This window comes from Amblyomma maculatum, chromosome 11 (genome assembly GCF_055883805.1).
Source record: "Amblyomma maculatum isolate TAMU_Amacu chromosome 11, ASM5588380v1, whole genome shotgun sequence".
NCBI lineage: Eukaryota > Metazoa > Arthropoda > Arachnida > Ixodida > Ixodidae > Amblyomma > Amblyomma maculatum.
This window is the reverse complement of record NC_139354.1, coordinates 72550730-72571240: the sequence shown is the minus strand read 5'-3', so window position 1 is coordinate 72571240 and position 20511 is coordinate 72550730. Positions and strand designations below refer to the sequence as shown.

Here is a 20511-nt window from a genome sequence, read left to right as displayed (position 1 = left end):
TCACAACTGGAAAGACCATAGCACGGGTTATACGGATCTTGGTTGGCAGACTAATGTCTCTGCTCTTTACTAGGCGGTCAAGGCTAACCATTGCTCTCTTTCCCAGAAGCAGGCGTCTCCTAATTTCATGGCTGCAGTCTCCTTCCGAGGTAATCTTGGCGCCCAAGAACAGAAAATCTGTCACAGCTTCCACTTCTTGTCCATTGATGCTCCAGGACTTGATAGGGCAAGGCGCCATGATCTTCGTCTTTTTAATGTTCAGTTTAAGCCCAAACTTCTCACTCTCTTCTTGTATGCGCATCAGTAGTCTCTTGAGTTCCACTTCACTTTCTGCCATTAAAGTGGTATCATCCGCATATCTAAGGTTGTTGATACGTTTTCCAGCAATCTTCACTCCAGCTGATGACTCGTCCAGACCGGCCTTCCTCATGATGCACTCTGCATATAGGTTAAATAGGCAGGGCGACAGTATGCAGCCTTGCCTCACCCCTTTCTCAATCGTAAACCAATCAGTAACACCATGCCCAGTTCTGACTGTGGCCTCTTGTCCTTCATAAAGGTTCCTGAGGAGACAGATGAGGTGAATTGGAACTCCCATCTCTTGGAAAGCTTGCCACAATCTGCTGTGATCTACGCAGTCAAACGCTTTCGCATAATCAATAAAGCAGAAGTAAATGGGTTTCTGGAACCCTCTTGCTTTTTCCATGATCCAGCGAAGGTTGGCAATTTGGTCTCTAGTTCCTCTGCACTTGCGAAACCCAGCTTGCACGTCCGGAAGCTCCCGATCCACATACTGCTGCAACCTACCTTGAAGGATTTTTAACATCACCTTGCTAGCATGCGAAATAAGCGCAAACGTGCGGTAGTTGGAACAATCTTTGGCACTGCCTTTCTTTGGAATGGGGATGTAAACTGACCTTCTCCAATCCTGTGGCCATTGCAGGATTGTCCAAATCTTTTGACATAATGTATGCAGTGTGTTAACAGCGTCGTGGTTGAGGTTTTGAAGCAACTCAGCTGGAATACCATCAATTCCGCTAGCTTTGTTCTTAGCAAGGCTGGCTAAGGCCCATTCAACTTCACTCTTCAGGATGCCCGGCTCGACATGAGTAATCACAACCGTCCTATGTTGGGTTTGCACATCCGGGTCCTTCTTGTACAGTTCTTCTGTGTATTCCTTCCACCTCTTCTTTATCTCTGAGGCTTCAGTGAGGTCCTTGCCTCGTTTGTCCTTTATCACGCCCAGCTTAGCACAGAAGATTCCTTTGATATCTTTGATTGTCTTATACAGAGCTCTTGTGTTCCTTAATTGGCTGTTGTCCTCAACTGCTTGACACTGTATGTTCAGGAAGGCATTCTTATCTCTCCTTGCTATTTTCTGAAAATCCGCATTGAGAACCTTGTATCTTTCTCTTTCCCCCATACCTTTTGCCATCCTCATTTCCTCAGCTATTTGCAAAGCCTCTTCAGATAACCAGTTTGCTTTTTTGCATCTCTTTTGCTTTGGCACTACCTTAGTAGCAACTTCTTGTATTATATCACGAACATCAGTCCACATATCTTCGGGCTCTTTGTCTTCTAGATCTAAGTCTTGAAATCGATTCCTCACTTCCACAGCATATTCTAATGGAATCTGATCCAGATCATACCTGAAAGGCCTTCTAGTTTTCTGCGTTTTCCTCAATCGAAGCTTAATTTTGGCAACAAGAAGCTGATGATCGGTGCCGCAATTGGCCCCAGGCCTTGTTTTTACTGCTTGTATAGCGCTTCTCCATCTCTGCCGGCAAATAATATAATCGATCTGATTCCTGTACAGACCGTCCGGTGAAATCCATGTGTACAGGCGCCTCTTGTGCTGTTGAAAATGAGTATTCGCTATGGTCAGGTTGTTTTCTTGACAGAACTCTACTAGCCTCTGTCCAGCTTCATTTGGCTCACCAAGACCGAACTTCCCTGTAATTCCGGATATTTCTTCACTCCCGACCTTAGCATTCCAGTCTCCTATGAGAAAAACGACGTCTGATGACGGGGTGCGGTCTAAAAGGCATTGTAGGTCCGCATAAAATCTCTCAACGTCAGCTTCTTCAGCAGCAGTGGTCGGTGCATGGACTTGGATAACTGTTATGTTGAAAGGGTGACCTTGGATCCGAAGTGAAATCATTCGGTCGTTTTTGGGGTTGTACCCTAGCACTGCTTTGCCCATTCTTCTGTTTACTATGAGAGCGACCCCATTCCTTCTCTTGGATTCGTGCCCACAATAAAAGACATAATGGTCGCCGGAGTTAAATTCTCCCATTCCGGTCCACTTGAGCTCGCTGATACCCAAGATATCAATGTTCAATCTCTCCATTTCTCGCTTGACGATATCCAGTTTACCTTGCGTCATAGATCTTACATTCCATGTTGCTATGTGATATATCTCCTTGCAACATCGGACTTTCCGGTCGCTTCCCGACACATCCACAACTGAGCGTCCTTTTGGCTTTAGCCCAGCCGCTTCATTCGTCCTGGAGCTACTAGGAATCGCCCTTTGTTCATCCCCAGAAACATGTGGGACGCCTTCCAACCTGGGGGGCTCATCTTCCGGCGCCATATCGATAATGGTATTGTGACTGGCCATAGGGTTTTCTTGGCAGGAAATACTGGAGTGGGTTGCCATTACCTTCTCCAGTGAATCACATTTTGTCAGAACTCTCTGCCGTGACCTGTCTATCTTGGGTGGCCCTACACAGCAGAGCTCACGACTTCATCGAGTTTCGCAAGCCCCTCCGCCACTACAAGGCAGTGATCCATGAAGGGGCAAAACTCAGAAAAGTCTGCAGGTGAGGATTGCCTGAGTCAAAATTATGGCTATAGAAAGTAAACAATTAAATAATCCTATTTTACTTTAGAGTTAAGGTTATATTCTCATAAAAAATCGCTACGTGCTCGCTGCAGCTAGCATTGTCGCTGGAATAGACTGACTTGCGAGAGCGCCGGAGCCCCCACCAAGATAAAGGTCCAACTCAGTAAGGGGATATCCGAACCATGCAAGCAGATAGTTTTGCCTCAGGCCCATAATGAGAAACTCTTGAGCCACCGCCTAACGGCCACTTGACTCTTCCACTAAGACCCAGTACGACTACTGCCGACAATAAAATTTTCTCTCTGTCTCTCTCTAATGAGTTTGTTGCGAAAATTCTGTTCGTCACGTTGGTTTATTGGTTTTCTCAATACCGCGGCAAAACTCAGAAAAGTCTGCAGGTGAAGATTGCCTGAGTCAAAATTATGGCTATAGAAAGTTAAACGTGAGCTTTATTGTGGGAATGAAATGAGTAGTCCTAAATGGAGAAATAAATTCACACTGAAACGTATAGCCAGTCATGAAAACATTGTCTAATGAGCGCAACGTAATTTGCCTATATATGTGCAACATGTTTTTCTCGCCTATCTTTTCTATATCATTTTTTATTCCGTCAGTGTGCTTTGGTGCGACTCATGGTAGACTTTTCAAGCAACAGTAGTACTTACCGTAATCTTTATGCGACGGTTCGCTGCTTTCTGGTTGTTCAGCGTGGTACAGGATGTGAGCTCTGTGGCCATCAATTGATCGCGGCTCACTCTCAGCTGGCTTGATGCGCAAGGTGTCACCTAGGATACCCTCCTGCATTAAAGCGTCCGTTAAAAATTCATTTCGCCAAAAATTTACATATTTCATAGGCAGCGGACAGGTGGCCTTTAAAAAGGTCTGCTTGAAAACTGTAGTGCTCTTTCTCTGGCCACACAAGCAGAGAAATTAAGGTGGCAGGGAAGTGTATGATCCTAGTAATAATCCTCGGAAGAAAACAACACACTTGCAAATCCAAACAGCAGTTTCAGTGCCCTAGAGAACTATAAACTAGAGGCTTCAGGGCAAGAGTTCTGCTTGCATTTGACAGAGTGAAATTTCTCTAAAAGACAAACTTTGGTAGCGACATCAAAAATATTGATACCAATTCCAGTGCGATTGCGCCCGTCTGTTATCAACATTTTCTGAATAATATTTCGCTATTACGCCGATAATACTATTGCAGCAAGACGTAACTTCAGATTAGCCAAATAAAATCATCTCTTGTTTCCCATCTACTAGTAAGTTCCCAAGTTTCATTCTTGGTTTTGGTTCCATGGAAAAACATAATGCTATGCCAAAAAATTAGGTTCACTACATTATAAAAATGGTGGAGTGCTTTGTGCTTATAATCCTCTTTATTGATACTTATCCCTTGATCAATAGCGGAAAGATGAAGGATTATCCTGTACAGGCAACAGAAGGCGGGAACTGCTATCCCAAGAGGTATGCAATATTTTTTGGCAAAGAACCAATGCGCACGCAACCATACCGAATGATTAAATTACTGCTCCTTATGAAAGAAAGAAAGGCATGATAGCTGCTACTATAATTCAACGAAAGTTACCTTTCAGGTGTAAACAAGGGCGAAAGAAGTTCCCAAATATTTTTTCAGGAAAAACTCTTTCCTTAAATTATACAGACCAGTTTTGTTCACGACAAAAAAAAAAATGAAACCCAAATTATTTGGCGTAATTTTAGGTTTTGCAGACGACCTGACTACAGGTCTTTGTCGGTTGACGCATAACATACTATCGATACAAAACATGTAGGACGAAAACTGAATGATTCCAAACGATTTATAGGGAAAGGTTAGATGATATTTAGCAGTGAGATGCATGAAGTGCTCACATTAAACTTACAATTTCTAAACCCTCATCATCAGATACGTGCAACGTTGCAAACTTCTCAGTGTCATGGTAAAGAAACTTCTCCGCTTCGGCTCCTAACATCTGAAAGCAAGAAACAAACGAAAGCACCCTTTAACACGTGCTTTCCTGATATATTCGACAAATAGGAATGCCCTTTTCTTCTAAAAACTATTTCTATAAAGAGACACCAAATATAAATAGGCTTTTCTAATCCATCAATTTAGAACATCAGAACCAACAGGAATAAATATCTCGCACTGAACATCAGAATGTCTTAACTATATTCCCTCCTCGGTATAATTATTGGGGACGAAAATCACAAGACGGGGAAGTTGTACAACACACTCAGAAAAAACGTATGATCTACACGCCCCCTCCCCCCCCCCCCTCAAATAGTGCAGGCGGCACGCTCTTTTCAAGCATGTTTACTTTTTGTTACTACCTTCTTTTGTTCCTGGTTCAATGTCTTTCTTCCTATAATGCCCGCTTTGCAGGTACGGCTTACTATGACGTATTATTTTTATTTTGTTTTCAATTGTCCATTTTTGTGCCGGAATGCTCTTGAATAATGTGCTGATGAAGCTATATCGCTTATCGAGTACATTTGGAATGTTGTTCCTCTTTCAAGAAACACATGTGAGCCTCGAACCACCTTGACGTCGTGGTTCATATTCCATCTCGCGTTTTACTTTCTGGCGCCTTTTTGTTTCTTCTCAAATGATGGGACCATCAGTTCCAGGTTCACACAATTTCCTACCAAAGGAAATATTTTGTATCGCAAAGCTACACTGCGCGGTACAGAGCCGAGTTTCGCGCGAGTCTTGGCCGCCCGTTATGCGCATGTGCGACAGCTGCCAAATTCAAAGCGACCAATCAGACGTCTTATGGCCAATCACCATTGAATCGCCGCTACAAAATAAATTATAACGCTTATCTTCCACCGGACTCAGGCCAGCGCTTTACCACTGCGCCACGCCCCGGATTTTTTTCTTTATTTCCTGGCTTGGACACACAGCATAACACAAAATTAAACTCTGATAAAAAAACACGAAGGCACACATGGCAATGTAATGAATGCATGTCATGAGCAGCCACTATTAGACTGGCCTCGTCGCTTTAAAGCTCCCGCCGCGACATGAAGGATCTACCCTTGAGAGCCATTCCGAAGGCTCTGCGGACACTTTTTGAATGGCAATAAACCACTCCATACTTTCTCGAAAATAAAGTAGAGCAGGTCTGGCATTCCTGTTACAGTGATTATCTGCCATTCTGGAGCGCCATATACAACGGAGGCCCACAAGCATAATTACATCAAATGGAACCCCATCCTCATTCTCTATGCCTAAATATCGGATGCCGTGTGAGTATAGCGGAGAATCCTTCTTTATGATCCGTTGTAATACATCCCAAAATATACCCCTTTCAAACAACTTAACATACAATATGATCTATTGTTTCCGGCTGCATTGTTTCTTTCTTCGCGGGTAAACGTACAACGTTTTCGCAGGATTTCTGCCGTTTTCATTTGGGTGACAGAATGGAAACGCTGTAAGAGGACGAATCTGTTCCGGCGTTTTAAAGATGGGGGTCAGGTGTGCGGGCATTTTTTCGTACGCCAGGTGATCAATCGATTGTTGTTGTTTTTGCGCCGTTTCTGACCCATTCTGGCGCACCGTCTGCCCAGTTATGCTGCGGCGCCTGTTGCCTGAGTTTGTTGTCTCCAACGCCACGCCCCGTATCATGGAACACTCTTGACAACTCCCCTTGTCTACAGTGAGAATGATAGCGGGATTCCGCGAGTGACAGATACTGCACCTTTCCTTCAGATAAATTATAGAATGTCAGTGAACATTATTGCGTTCAAGTTCAAGTTCAAGATAACTTTATTGCCGTTTATGGAAAGGCCCCTCCGCTCCCTCCGTAAGACCCTAGGGAGCCTCGAAGGGAGAGGGAGCCCCGCAGGAAAACGTCTTTTTCAAAGCGTACCGTGCCAGACGGATTACTCGAGCTTGCTGCTGCAGAGCCCGGCTCCGGAAGAGGGCATCCCAAATTTCTTTCTATCTGATCCAATCAACATGCACAGGAGAATTAGGGCATTCCCAACTGAGATGATCCTGATTGGCTATTATTCCGAATTTGGTGCAGAACGTTCTAGATAAGATGGAAAGAATCGATTTTTTTGTAATTTTCTCCAGTCTCTGCTCTTCTTAGGTGTGAGAGTTTGATCTGGAGTGCTAATCTTTCATTCCTGACTGCAGCCGTGATTTCCGTGTACGTGATGAGCGTATCCTTCGACCTGGGTAAGGGTGACTCCACAGCCTCCCGGGTGTAGATATCTCGGGTGAGACTCATAGCAGCCTCATTGGGTTCAATGAAATGCTGGTTTTGGTAAACTAGGGGCGCTCGATATACCGTGACAAGGCGCTGTCCCAGAGCGGCCGCGAGGGAGACCCAGAAGACTGAATGTTCCCAAAGCGCACTGCCGCGGGCGCTTTACGCTGCGTATATCCAGACATAGCAGAGCTAAGTCGCTGCCAAGTTTTTCGTTTGCTGCCCTGCTACCTTTTTCCCTCCGTCGCCGTTCTTACTAAGCGAAAACTCAATGAAATCTTACAAATGAACCTCGCCGCGGTGGTGCAGTGGTTAATATGCTTAATATCGTAAAATATCGACCACGACTGCCATCGCCTGCGTTTCGATGGAGGCGAAAAGAAAAGGCTCTGCAATGTCAGAGCATGTTAAAGATCCCCAGATGGTCGAAATTACTTCAAAGCCTTTCGCTACGGCACTGCAGCACTTTGTCTCTGTCAGCTTCCACTCCCATTGCCTTCCCTTCCCTTTTGGCGCGGTTCAGGCATCCATAGAGCAAGTTTGACCAATACGGTGCCTTTTTCTTCCCGTGAACCTATTAAAACAAAGCCTGCAAATGGCTACCGCATGACTAGACGAACACAAGCGCCTTTGTGTAAACGTTGGCTTGGAGTGCAAACTGAGGCGCACCCTTCACTGGCATTCGGTTCACTTTCATAAAAGAATTCAAGATGATAAAATTTCCTTAAGCGTAGCAGGTCATTGTGAATGCTCCCGAACTCAGAGGGTTCTTTCCGGCTCGTTACTTTTTGCTGAAACAGTATAATTCGCGTAAAAGCTAAACACACTGAACGATTATAAGATCAGGCTTCAGGCTTGAATATGAGATCAGGAGATAGAAATGTGTACAAATTACCACAATTCCTATAAAGAAAGGTGTTAGGCAAGGAGACACAATCTCTCCAGTACTATTCACTGCTTGTTTAGAGGAAGTATTCAGAGACTTGGAATGGGAGCAGTTAGGGATAAGGGTAGATGGAGAATGCCTCAGTAACCTGCGTTTTGCTGATGACATTGCCTTGCTAAGCAACTCGGGGGATGAACTGCAAATAATGATTGATGACCTAGACAGGAAAAGGAGAAAGGTAGGCTTGAAAATCAATATGCAGAAGACTAGGGTAATGTTCAACAGCTTCGGGAAGGAACAGCAGTTCGCATTACGTAGCGAAATACTGGAAGTAGTGGACGAATATGTCTACTTAGGACAGGTAGTAACCGCAGATCCGGACCATGAAAAGGAAATAACAGGAAGAATAAGATTGGGATGGAGCGTATTTGGCAAGCACTCGCCGATTATGACTAGCAGCTTACCGGTATCGCTCAAGAGGAAAGTATACAAGAGTTGCATCTTGCCTGTATTCACCTAAGAGGCTGAAACGTGGAGGCTAACCAAGAGAGTTCTACTTAAGTTGAGGACAACCCAGAGGGCTATGGAACGAAAAATGGTAGGTGTAACATTAAGAGATAGAAAGCGTGCAGAGTGGGTCAGAGAAATAACTCAAGTTACCGACATTCTAGAAGAAATTAAGAAGAAGAAATGGACATGGGCAGGACATGTAGTGCGAAGAGAGGATAACCGATGGTCGCTGAGGGTAACAAACTGGATTCCAAGGGAAGGAAAGCGTAGCAGGGGGCGGCAGAAAGTTAGGTGGGCGGATGAGATTAAGAAGTTCGCAGGGGTCAATTGGATGCAGCTTGCACAGAACCGGGTTAAGTGGAGAAATATGGGAGAGGCCTTCACCCTGCAGTGGGTATAATCAGGCTGATGATGATGATGATGATGGTGACAAATTACCATTGCCAAGCGCAAGGACGCTGACTGGCGGGCGTTGAAGGAAATAAACATATTCACTCTGAAAAGGATGGTCTCGCCGTCGTTTGGGTCACAATGAAATTCCGACCTTACCTCTACGGCCGTATATTTAAAGTTGTGACAGACCATCATGCTTTGTGTTGGCTGGCTAGTCTTCGGATCCATCAGGACGTCTTGCACGGTGGAGTCTTCGTATGAAGGAATTTGATTACTTTATCGTTAATAAATCTGGACGTAAACATGAAGATGCTGACACACTGTCTTGATCACCCGTGGAGTTGGCCCATGACAGTACGGATGAAGACGCCCATTTTCATGGCATTATCAGTTCTTCTGATTTAAAGGCCGGGCAACGGGCTGATCCAGACCTCAAAACTGTGATCGATCATCTGGAGGGTTTCGATTGTACACTATCTCGACTGTTTGCTAAGAACTTGTCATCCTTCTGTACGTGCGACGGAATCTTCTACAAGGAAAGCGCCGGCAACAGTGACCGAGCCTATCTTCTAGTCACCCTTGCAGATCTCCGCGATGAAATCCTTCATGCGTGCCATGATGAACCCACCGCTGGACATTTGGGCTTTGCACGCACTCTTACCAAAGTGCGCCAGGCCTACTACTGGCCCAAACTTACCGCCACCGTTCATCGATATGTAAAGCGTGGCCCGCGTGGAGCATTTTTCCGGGCAATTCGCCGGCGTCGACGGCAGCGGAGCGTTTGTTTGCCGCCGGAGAGGACGATTTTACCAAATCGTCGGGATCTGGCTGAGCAGATAAAAACGCCGACGACGCGCCGACGCCGGAAGTCGGCAGCGGCAGAGGGCCAATAAGAGCCGGAGCAGCCGTCACGTGATTCCGGTCGGAGCCACGCCCACGCCGGCTGAGAGACTCGCTCGCAAGAGCGGAAAGAACGGCGGCGGTTTGGCGCTCCGACGGCGCCGAGGGTTTCGGGTTTCTCGGCCGAAACGGCCGAGCAGCAATGTAGTCTTTCGGAGTCGCTCCGCGCACGAGGCGACAACAGCAAGGTCCGGGCATCGGGCATTTCCTTTTTTTTTTTTAGGTTTTTAGGTTAGAGCTCGGTGAAGGTGGGAGGTTCACTGGGGCCACGAGTGTTTACGCTGAGCTCGGAGGTTGTTTATGAGCTGCTAGCCTTGCCAGCGGACCTCTGATACCTCCCTTGAGCTTTGGCTTCTGCATTTAGATCCATAGCTGTTGGAAGTAATGCCTATGCCTGTTTTCTTGACACATCTGACCCAGAAGAAACAGAGGAAACCACAACTTGAAGCTCGCAGCGACAGGGAAAACAAGATGTGCGCGAACTCGACGCACGGCCGGATGGGGGCGCGTGCGTCGCGCAACTGGGCGGCAAAAAAAAAAAAAAAAAAAACGCCGCTCGGCTGCTGACCATACGAGAGTGAAATCGTCGATGCCGGCACAGGCGTCGGGCGTGCGACGCGTTTTCGCGTGCAAAAAACGCTCCATGCGGGCCACGCTTTAGAGGTTGCCGCGAGTGCCAGCGACGCAAAACACCGCCATTGAAGCCAGCGGGTTTCCTGCAGCCTATTCCAACACCGCTAGTACCGTTCGACCAAATTGGTATGGACTTTCTCGGCCCTTTTCCTCTATCGTTAGCTGGCAATGAGTGAATTATCGTGGCTATACAGATTATCTGACACGTTACGCGGAAACTATGGCGGTGCCACGTGCAACATCCTCCGAAGTGGCACAATTTTTCATGACGCGGATTGTCCTCCGCCATGGCGCCCCTTCATACGTCATCACTGATCGTGGGAAGGCATTTACAACGCATCTTCTTGAAGAAGTGTTTCAACTAAGCCAGACACATCACCGAGAGACTACTGCTTGCCATCCTCAGTTAAATGGCCTTACTGAGCGACTAAACAAAACAATAGCGGACATGCTCGCCATGTATCTGGATGTGCGACATAAAACATGGGACGAGATATTGCCTTATGTCACATTTGCATATAACACGGCCGTCCAAGAAACAACTCGATTCACTCCGTTTCGCCTAGTATACGGACGCGATGTACAGACCATGCTCGACGCTATGCTGCCATGTGCGGCTGACGACCAGCTGCTTACCGCTGACGCAGAAGAATTCACCAACTACGCTGAGGAAGCTCGACAACTCGCCCGTAATAACATTACAAAACAGCAAGCAACAGATGCACGCCGATATAACGACCGCCATCGCTATGTCGTCTTCCAGTCTGGTGACAAAGTCTCGGTGTGAACACTTGTCCGGCGCCCAGGCCTGTCAGAAAAATTTCTCAATCGTTACTTCAGACCCTACAGAGCGTTGCGTCGCCTCTCAGAAGTTACGTACGAGGTTATTCCAGATGGAACTGTACCGCGTTCTAGTCGTCAGTGCTCGTCTGACCTAGTGCATGTGCTTCGCATGAAGCCGTATTTTACCCGCTGAAAGTTGTATTGGCCATCTGGATCAGTTTTTTTCTGTGAGCTTGCGGTTTTTTTTTCGAGGGGGAGAATAATACCACCTGGCGGTTTGAGGTAGAGCTTGAAAGACGAAGAAGTTGGAGACTCTCGCGCGCTTCGGCCAGCTAGGACTGTCGACTCTTGAGCCTGTGTCTTTGTGTTACCGTTTCCCGTGAACCTCTGTGTTGACTGTGTGTATCTGCCCCTGTTGCCGATTCCCATAAATCCCTGTCTTCGTTACAATTTAAAAACAATGATAATGCAAAAGTATAAAAATGTTTTCAAAATTGCAAAAAAAAAGTCCAAGAAACAAATTGCATTCCTCCGATGAAGGTGCTGCACTGCTCTGAGAGATTTAAAAGCCATTTATACTGCGAGTAATTGTTTATTTACTGCGGCCTGAATTGAACTGGAATTTCGTTTCTTTGCTGGCGCCTCTTTGGAAAAGCGGTTGATGGCGGCGTAATTTAGTTTCGCGTATTTGGATTTGGCGAATGAAAATCAAAGCGATAGATTGACGGCGGTTAGAATAAGTTGATATCAACATTCTTAGGTTACGCTTATAGTTACGCCATGCAAACGCACGCAAAATTTGCAGCAATGTTTCAGTGCAACAAGAAAGGTCAATACACATGCCACTTGGAACAGTATATACGCACATGGTATGTTATCGGAGTGTTCTCCAGCGTTGTGTAGACAAAGAATTCTCTTGGAAAAACACTGCTTTTTTCCAAATTCAGCGTCAAGTCTTCAGATATCTTCAGCACTTTTCCGCCATTAGCAGTCCTGCTTTCTAACATCTTAGGGTACACAACCCTAGAAGCTATAGAGAAAAATGAGTGAATTCCTAAAAACATCTGCATTGCTTTCACCCATCAAGAAAAAAAGTTCCCGCCAGTAACACCGATATTTTGAAAATAATAAGCACTCACATTGAAGCACACACTATGTGCCTTCAGAGTAGGTGGTAAAAAAGCTGGGAGTTTCTCATTTTTGCTTGTGTTGTCCGAATACTAACAATTTCTCAATGCAGTAAAACAGAAAATAGCACACCGAAATTACTGACACTATGCATTTTATGCAGATGCGAAACAGTATGCTAACAAAGAGAATAAGCAGAAAGAACTCAAATGTACACATTTTCAGCAGTTCGCATAAACCAAGGCAGTCGGAAATATTAAAAGTCAAAAATGCTCTTGCTGGTGTTTAACAATTGAACGCTCAGAAATGGTTAGCCCTAAAACGATACGAGATACCACGTAGGCAGAAGGCAAGTTTTTCTGGATTAAAACAGCATTAATCTCAAGGTGGGAAAACCGACGCACCCTATTCGCCATTCCAGACTGGCTGAATTTTGCATTCGAGCGTTAAGTCTGCTTCTCAGGAAAACAACTATAAAGGTTAATACGTAATATAGTGAAATATACAGAATGCTTTCTCACCTTCTCCATAGGAGCCTACTGTTAGTAAAAAGAACACCCAGACTACTCTCATGAGCTTCATGACCGCAAGTGGAGCAGAAACTGAATTCACTAACCGTGTTAGAACTTTATATGCTATGCATCCAACTCCGCTGCGTGGTCCTACGTAATGAATGGTCAACAATATAGGGAACTTGCTACGGCTTTAGCGCTAAATCAAAGAGCGAAAAAAAATGCTTGGAAAATGCCGCCAACAAACTACTCGAAGTCAATGCCATACATGAAGAAACGGTAAAAACATTACTTTAGAGGAAATAAAAATTGCGCGACGAGTATTGGGCCAACCTGATATTTACTTCGAACTTCACAGAGTGGACAGAAGCCGGTGTGCCGCGATATTTTAGAGATGCTTTGAAACCTACGTATTTAGTACTCTTTAAGCTGCTGATTTCAAACCTCGGCTCAGAATAATTGCATGCACGTAATGTGTCTCTTCAACAGTGCATGAGGGTCATTCAGATAATGTATTAAGGACACTCGTTGCACCTTCTTAAATTTTGTTCGTTTTATTTTCGGCGCCATTTTTATTTTTACGAAAATGATTCTTAGCACCTGCTTTACTCATTTTAACAAAATAAGTGTCTTGTGTAAAGGCTATCAAGGTCCAATGGCTTTAACTGCAAATATTGATTTGATTTTTTTATAGTCCTTCTGACTTCAATGTACTCAGTTAGCGGAATGAATAAAAATTAGGCGCGAAAGGTAATAGAGGATATCTTAATAATTTGCAATTATCTCGTTCCAATGCCTTGCTCTTTAGATGAGTGTACTGGACCATTACAGGAAAAGCAGAACGGCAGGCCTAGAAGCTTCTGGAGTCTAAATGCTGGAGTCTAAATTATTGTTCATAACATGAGACGTCCTCTTTTGGGAAAATACTGGCTTATTTTTTATTTGGTTATCTGACACTCAGTGTTTTAATTGGCATTTCAGCTGTTTTAAAAAAATGCATTTGCTTTTTAGGATCTATGTTGACCTGTTGACAGAGTACTTTGTATAAAAGGTGTAGTTATGACTTCTCCATTCCCAGTTTCTCATTACAGAAAGATATTGCCATTTAGCTTTCAGAAGCCTCCGAAGGGATCACCGTTTACACCTGTTTTTTGGCAAATACTGAGGGGGTCCGCTTTGTATTTTACGAGCAGAAGATTCGGCAGCTGTCTATATTAAGAATAATGTGCATCTGGACAAAGATATATATCGCCTCGTGTTCGTTGTATGCCTAAATATACGTATAACCACCTCTGTCATTGCATCCGAAAACCTGCCAATTTGAAAATTCATGATGGCTAATATTCCGCCTATCAAAAGTCTTATCAAGCTTGGTTTTTCATCTAAAGAATGATCAGCACACGTATAATTTTCATTTCTGGATGGAATCGCTGTCGCCTTACTATTCGACCTGCTGGCCGAGTTGGATAAATATTTGACGCTGCAAATGCTTCGTACCGCCGGTTTTTGTAAAAAAAGATATCTGAATAAATAAATGTTTTTACCGCTATTCTGCCATTCTCAAATGGTCAAAATGCTAGGGAGAAATGTTCTATTACCCTATTTTTTCTAGTGTCTCCTCCTTTAAACTCCGCCTTTCCTCTCTCTTACATGGGCTGGTCAGCGCCTGACTAACTTTTTTCACAACTAGGATAACGTACCTGAAATTTCAAACTAAAACAACACAACAGCCCGTTGGGCATCTCACAATGACGCTAGAGATCCTTTTTGCAATTTTCAGCACACACGCCCGTTACACTTTTCGGAGAATCTCGGCTTCCGTCTTCTTTCTGATCCCTACTTTTTACATTGCTCTATTCTGTGTGCCAATCTACAACACGGCCTCTTCTCATGTCCTAACCCCTGTGCTTTCCTGTATATTCCTCCCATCATCATTTCCTGGAATACCTGGATATCGTCGGTAGTGCTGACTGAAAGCCTGATTTGCTTTGACCAACAGGCGCCAGATTTGCTGAAAGCTTAATTTAGGTTCCCAAAACAATTATCCCTTTTTCTCTCTATTCCTGCCTGTTCTCATCATGCATTGAATGCAAGCATGTCATTCGAAGCATTCTTTAGTTTTCATGCCGATGTTTTCCTCAAGGCACTCCGACGAAAAGGTATTTTTCCCAGTAGAGTACTAATAGTGTACAGAAAATTATTCGCCGGTTTTCTATCCAGTATAACATAAACGTGTTAAAAATGTCGACAAAAATATTACAGTGGCAACAAGACAATATAACTCTGTTTTGTCACTTTTCCGGTCGTTTTCTAGCCAGCATCTCCGAAATAAAATTGAGACAAACATCCCATCCTCGGCACAGCGCTACCCTACGCAGCTTCAATAATTGTGTGAATTTCGGCGACATGGCACAAATACCTATTTATGATACCATAATTCAAGCTGCCAGCTTCCGATATACTAATCCCATTTTTTGCCAATCCTGAAAAATTAGGAGTTAATTCACCAGTGCTTATTCACGGGTGCTATTCGTTGGTACGCGATTCCTTTAATTTTCTCTTAGCCAGAAGTTGCCGCGTTGTTCGTTTCGCCTTATATTCATGCACACTATGATGCAATATAGCCACTCAACTGTTGGACACTAATTGCTTATTGAAGCAGTAGGTTTCGCCTAATCTAGGTTATAATTTTTGCTATCTTTCTACAGCCGCTGCCTAAACTTTGTGCCGATTCTAGGTTTATGGTTTTGACAGGAGAGGGAACATTCAGAACTCTGGATTCTTTCACTAATGCTGCATTTAAAATGTTTATTGTGTTCAAAATCTTTATCAGCAAACTGACATGTGGGTCTCTCTTGCGTTCATTGTTAGATAAATAATTGAAAAGGTGTCGATGCTATCAACTACGTTTGTTACAGCGATAAATGCTCAAAAGCAATGCCAGGTGTTAACATTTTTTTTTAATTTCCCACATTATGATAGTAAAAAGCAGGACTCACGAGAGAATGTAAACCATTAGTTTATATGAATAGGAAATGACTGTTATGCGAGTAATGACTGATAGCAGTAGCATACCTAGGTTACAAGCCTAACAGAAAGCGACTTGCACTAACGCGATTTTACTAGCTAGAACATATGATTTACTGCTCCTTCAAGGCAGAATAACAATGCGAGCTTCTAAACATGCTGCGTCTTATTAGTAATCGACGCTGAATTGTACCTTTTCTCAAAGCGCAGCAATATTTTACACCCACATAGCGTGCTCTCGCACAAAACAGCTTATGTCCAGGCAGCAAACAAGCATACGATGATTGCGTTATAATCCATGTGTGGATGCTTCGGTGAAATTTATGCATGATTTATCTCATATCTCTTCTTTCGTATTGTCGCAGAAATCGTCTTTCATCCGTGCCGTCAACAAGTTTAGGGCGCCTGATTAAGTATCAAAATGTTTGGCGAAGGGAAGTTTTTATCTTTACAAGCATGGTTTCAGTTCTGCATTGTTTGACTTATCTGTGTTATTTACCCTCAAGCACTTTGTAAATGTTGAAGCCATATTACCATCTTATATATTGCTGTTCATGCCAACTTTGCTCACATCATGCAGGCGTTCGTTATAACTACCAACCTTATAACTGGGCTTTGGCCGCGGTTTAACTCTGATAAGTATAAGTAACCCGACAAAAAGCGGCGGCACGTTTCGCCCTACCCGCCTCCCTTCGCGTGTGCGGCAGCCTCTCTGCGAGCTATGTGCAATCTATGATCGAATTCGGTGTGACGTGCTCACAATCTCTTGGATGCAGACAGTTCACGAGACGTGTCGACTGGATCATTCATGACGAATGCTTACGTTCAATTGTAGAAGACTGCTCATATTGATTAGAATCGGCTATGGGCAGCTGAGGCCATCAGACAGAGCAAGCGCCACGGCTACAGCGTAACAATGGTAGAGGGCCGTGATGGTTGTCAACTGACTAGGCACAGGCGACAGCGTGATTATCTCGGTTTCGGGGGCGATGCCGGTGGCAGCGGATGTGACGTCGTAGCTGCCACGTGGGTTCTCATCGGTTCAAGGATAAAAGCGCACATGGGAAGCTGCGGAGAGTACTGCAAGCTTGCTCTTATCAAAACGAAAATCAAATGGTATGGTTAAGGATGAATAATAAGGAATTCTTTCGTGGGATTCCAACCGTCAACTCTGCCCTCAAAACTGACCGAGCGACGAAATACGTTTTGAGTAATTATATAGGGTAAGCGACGTTGTTAAGCCTACTTCATCAAAGTTGTGGCGAACAGTAGAGCTAGGGCTCACGATGTACAATCAGGCTAGTTAAGTCTAATCGCCTACTTTATCTTCAGAGTATTTTAGGAGTCATATAGTTCCAAGCACTCGCAGTTTCTAAAGTCAAACTCATGAAATTTTCCGCGGAGCATGTTTGATCTTTAGAGTCTTGGTTCTGGCTATATACAGGAAAGTGACGGCTGACGAGACGGGTCAGTACTTTGCACATAAAGCGACTTTGAGGAGACCCGCGGTAGTTAATTCTGGCATTACGCGGATCCAAATGTGTCGCCATATGTCTAAAATTGAATGTCAGTATATTTCCTTGAAGCCAGTATTGAAAATGTCGCGGAATATATCGAATCCACTGACGTATAAACAGTCCTGAAATTTCAGATTATATGAGCCGAGATACTTACATTTGTTATAATCCAGAGGCTCGCTAGAATTTCTGATTATTTTTTCATCAAGTTCGGTATTTTTCTTCGTGCCATTTATGCTAAACAAATAGGACAAGCAAACAGCACTCAATGCTCAAAGTGCATTATTGAGACTTTTTTAATGTCAAGGTATTTTCGGTAAAATACCAAATGTTGCTGTTAAAAACTAGGTGCACAATGTTTTAAGATCACACTGGCTACCGTAAGATATACTTTACAGCTCCTAAAACATGCAGCAGGCTGCAGCCCGTAAGCTAACGCTAGACAAAGTCCTCATAGTAATAACGAATATTCTGCATTAAACATAAAAACCTATCTGAAAGTTTATTTCTTTGCTTCAATTTCAGTTATGCTATCTAGGTATCCTTTCTCCCCGGGGAAGAAATAAACGATAGCAGTTTTGGACAATAATTACTTTCTTTGCAGGTCATAATTCAAAACATAAGAAATCCGGACGTTCACACTCTTGCCAAGTTTTCCATACGTCCATACAGAAAGTCACATTTAGAATGTAGTATTTTAAAATTTCGACTCTGCTTCTTGCAGCGAAAAGGACCGAGAAAGACGTCACATAAGCGACCATCTTGTCATTTCGTGCCAACAACTCCATCTCGTGCTGTGCCCTCTTTGTAGGGCTTCTGCCAGAGCTCATCTCCCTCTTTACAATTGCCTCCGGGGAACAAAACGAGAAATCCTGTCAGCTCACGGGGATAACAACACACATGGGTTGTAGTATGGTTTGAGACTCTTACTATACAACACTTAAGGATTGTATTAGAAGCAGTTCGCTTTCTCTTATTTTTCAATCTGTGCTCACGATTCTTGCTTGTAGCATTTGGTCAAAATAGGGAATGAATGATTGAATGAAGCCTTTACGTGAAGAAGAGATAGCTCTCGGTTGCTGTTTGGGTAATTAGGGAGGTAGGATACTTTTTTCGCAGATGTTTTCAAGTCAGATCCAAACCAGGACCTATCTCCTGTCTTGCATTTACTTTCGTTTCTTATAGCTGCAATACATCCTGATTAAGATCTCCATCATAACATTTAGCGTCCAGTTTCTTCCATGCGTGAGGTAACCCCGATCTACCGACCCTTTTGGGAAGTTTCTATTGCGTGAGGAAAAACTGCAAGTACTAACATTTCAAACATTGCTGAAATCCCTCAAATATTGACTGTGTCCATCTTACTGGACACATAAAAAGCAAGTAAGCAAGTATATTTGCGAATTGAAAAACTAATTGCAGATTTTTCTAACCTGTGGCTTGTCAATCTTCATTACATGCATAATTGCTTTTGACGGCAGTTGAAAAATACACCGAATGGTCTGGTGTGTTGGAATATTTTGTAGCATGCACACCAGTGCACAACATCTCCAACATGGCTGAAATCTTTCAAATATTGACTGTGTCCATCTTATTGGACACATAAAAAGCAGGTAAGCAAATATATGTGCGAATTGAGAAAACTAGTTGCAGATTTTGTTAACACGTGGCTTGTCAATCTTCATTACATGCATAATTGCTTTTGATGGCAGTTGAAAAATATATCGAATGGTCTGGTGTGTTGGAGTATTTTCTAGTGCACACACCAGTGCACAACATCTCCAACATGGCTGAAATCTCTCAAATTCCAGTGTAAGTGAATTTCAGTGTAAGTACCAGACCAAGCTAGTGTGGGGTAGTGTGCGCATCAGACCGAGTTGGAGTGTTCCGACCACCACAGGTGTCGTTTGGTTTGTGGGGTTTAACGTCCCATAGCGACTCAGGTTATGAGACGGCGTAGTGAAAGGCTCTGGAACTTTCGACCACCTGGGGTTCTCGAATACTCATTGACATAGCCCAGAACACGGGCGACTTGCTTTTCGCCTTTACCGAAAAACGGCCGCAGCGGCCGGGAGTCGATCCAGCATCCTCGGGCACAGCAGTCAAGCGCCATAACCAGTACACCCCCACGGTGAGGCTTCGGTCATAGTGCGTGAGTTGGCTACAGTGTTATGCCAATGCATACGGGACTAGGCTAAGGTTGGGGGTGGGTACTGGTCTTGTGTGTTGTACACATTTTAAGAGAGCTTTTATTGTTTTTGTATCGCATACAGCAAACCACAACAGTGTCCAAGCAAGACAGGCATGTCTAAAGAAATGTTCAGGAACAATACGCAACAGAACAATTGCACAGATGTGGAAAAATAAATATGCAATGTCGCTTAAGCTGTGACAAAAGTTTAAGGTTATTCCAATCGGATATCGGTCACGAAAAAAAAAGTAATAAAGTCACTTTTCGCAAAACATAGTGTCAGTGAATATTCTTGGTCACGTCTGTTATGTCGTGTGGCTAGGAAGGTATAATGTATAAGGAAGGGTATAAAGAAAGTGTACGATTTAGCAGGGAAACAGGAAAATAAGGCCGCGCTACTATTCTTTATACTTCAAGTGCTTCAATATTGTTGGTCGTCATGAGGTCAGTAGGAGGTTCTGATATTTCTAGTTTAAAGTTATTGAACCTAACTGCCTTGCTTTTAATTCTTTCACGTTTTTGATATACTTCTTAGTGAAAGTGTCTCATACTATGGATAAATATTTGTAATTATGTCTGGTATATGCGAAATATGAGAGCAGTTCTAAATTTGAGTTTTACAAGTGTAGTGCATGCAGTTGCATATCGGACTATACCAGCTTGCCCGACTTGATTAACCATCAACTGGTCGAGCCTCTAAACATTATTGAAAGGATATTTCCATTATCAAACAATCTACATTATGGTCTTTAAAAGAATGTCAGCTGCAGAATTAATAATCTTGCATACCCTTCTTGGCCACCATACAAAGGCTTGCTTTCCATTCATGAATATCCACATTGATAGTTGCACTGTCATGTCAGAAAATTACTATCCTGAAGCTTCACTCCTGCTCTGCATCCCTTACATCTGCCAGAGTCCTGCTCACACATATTGTTGCTGAAACTATTTAAGAAACATCCG

At 43.7% G+C, this 20511-nt stretch overlaps 1 protein-coding gene across 1 annotated transcript in view; it reads right to left on the bottom strand.

Moving 5' to 3' along the window:
• The window catches only part of LOC146174152 (venom metalloproteinase BumaMPs1-like), a 57284-nt gene extending 44311 nt beyond the window's left edge, over positions 1-12973 (bottom strand). The window contains exons 1-4 of the mRNA XM_084584096.1: positions 12823-12973; positions 12040-12203; positions 4729-4818; positions 3511-3643 (exon numbers count right to left, since the gene is read on the bottom strand). Coding sequence (XP_084440222.1) covers positions 3511-3643; positions 4729-4818; positions 12040-12203; positions 12823-12883 — 448 coding nt within the window. The 5' untranslated portion in view covers positions 12884-12973. The remainder of the gene's footprint in view (positions 1-3510; positions 3644-4728; positions 4819-12039; positions 12204-12822) is intronic.
• Positions 12974-20511: the final 7538 nt, after the last annotated feature.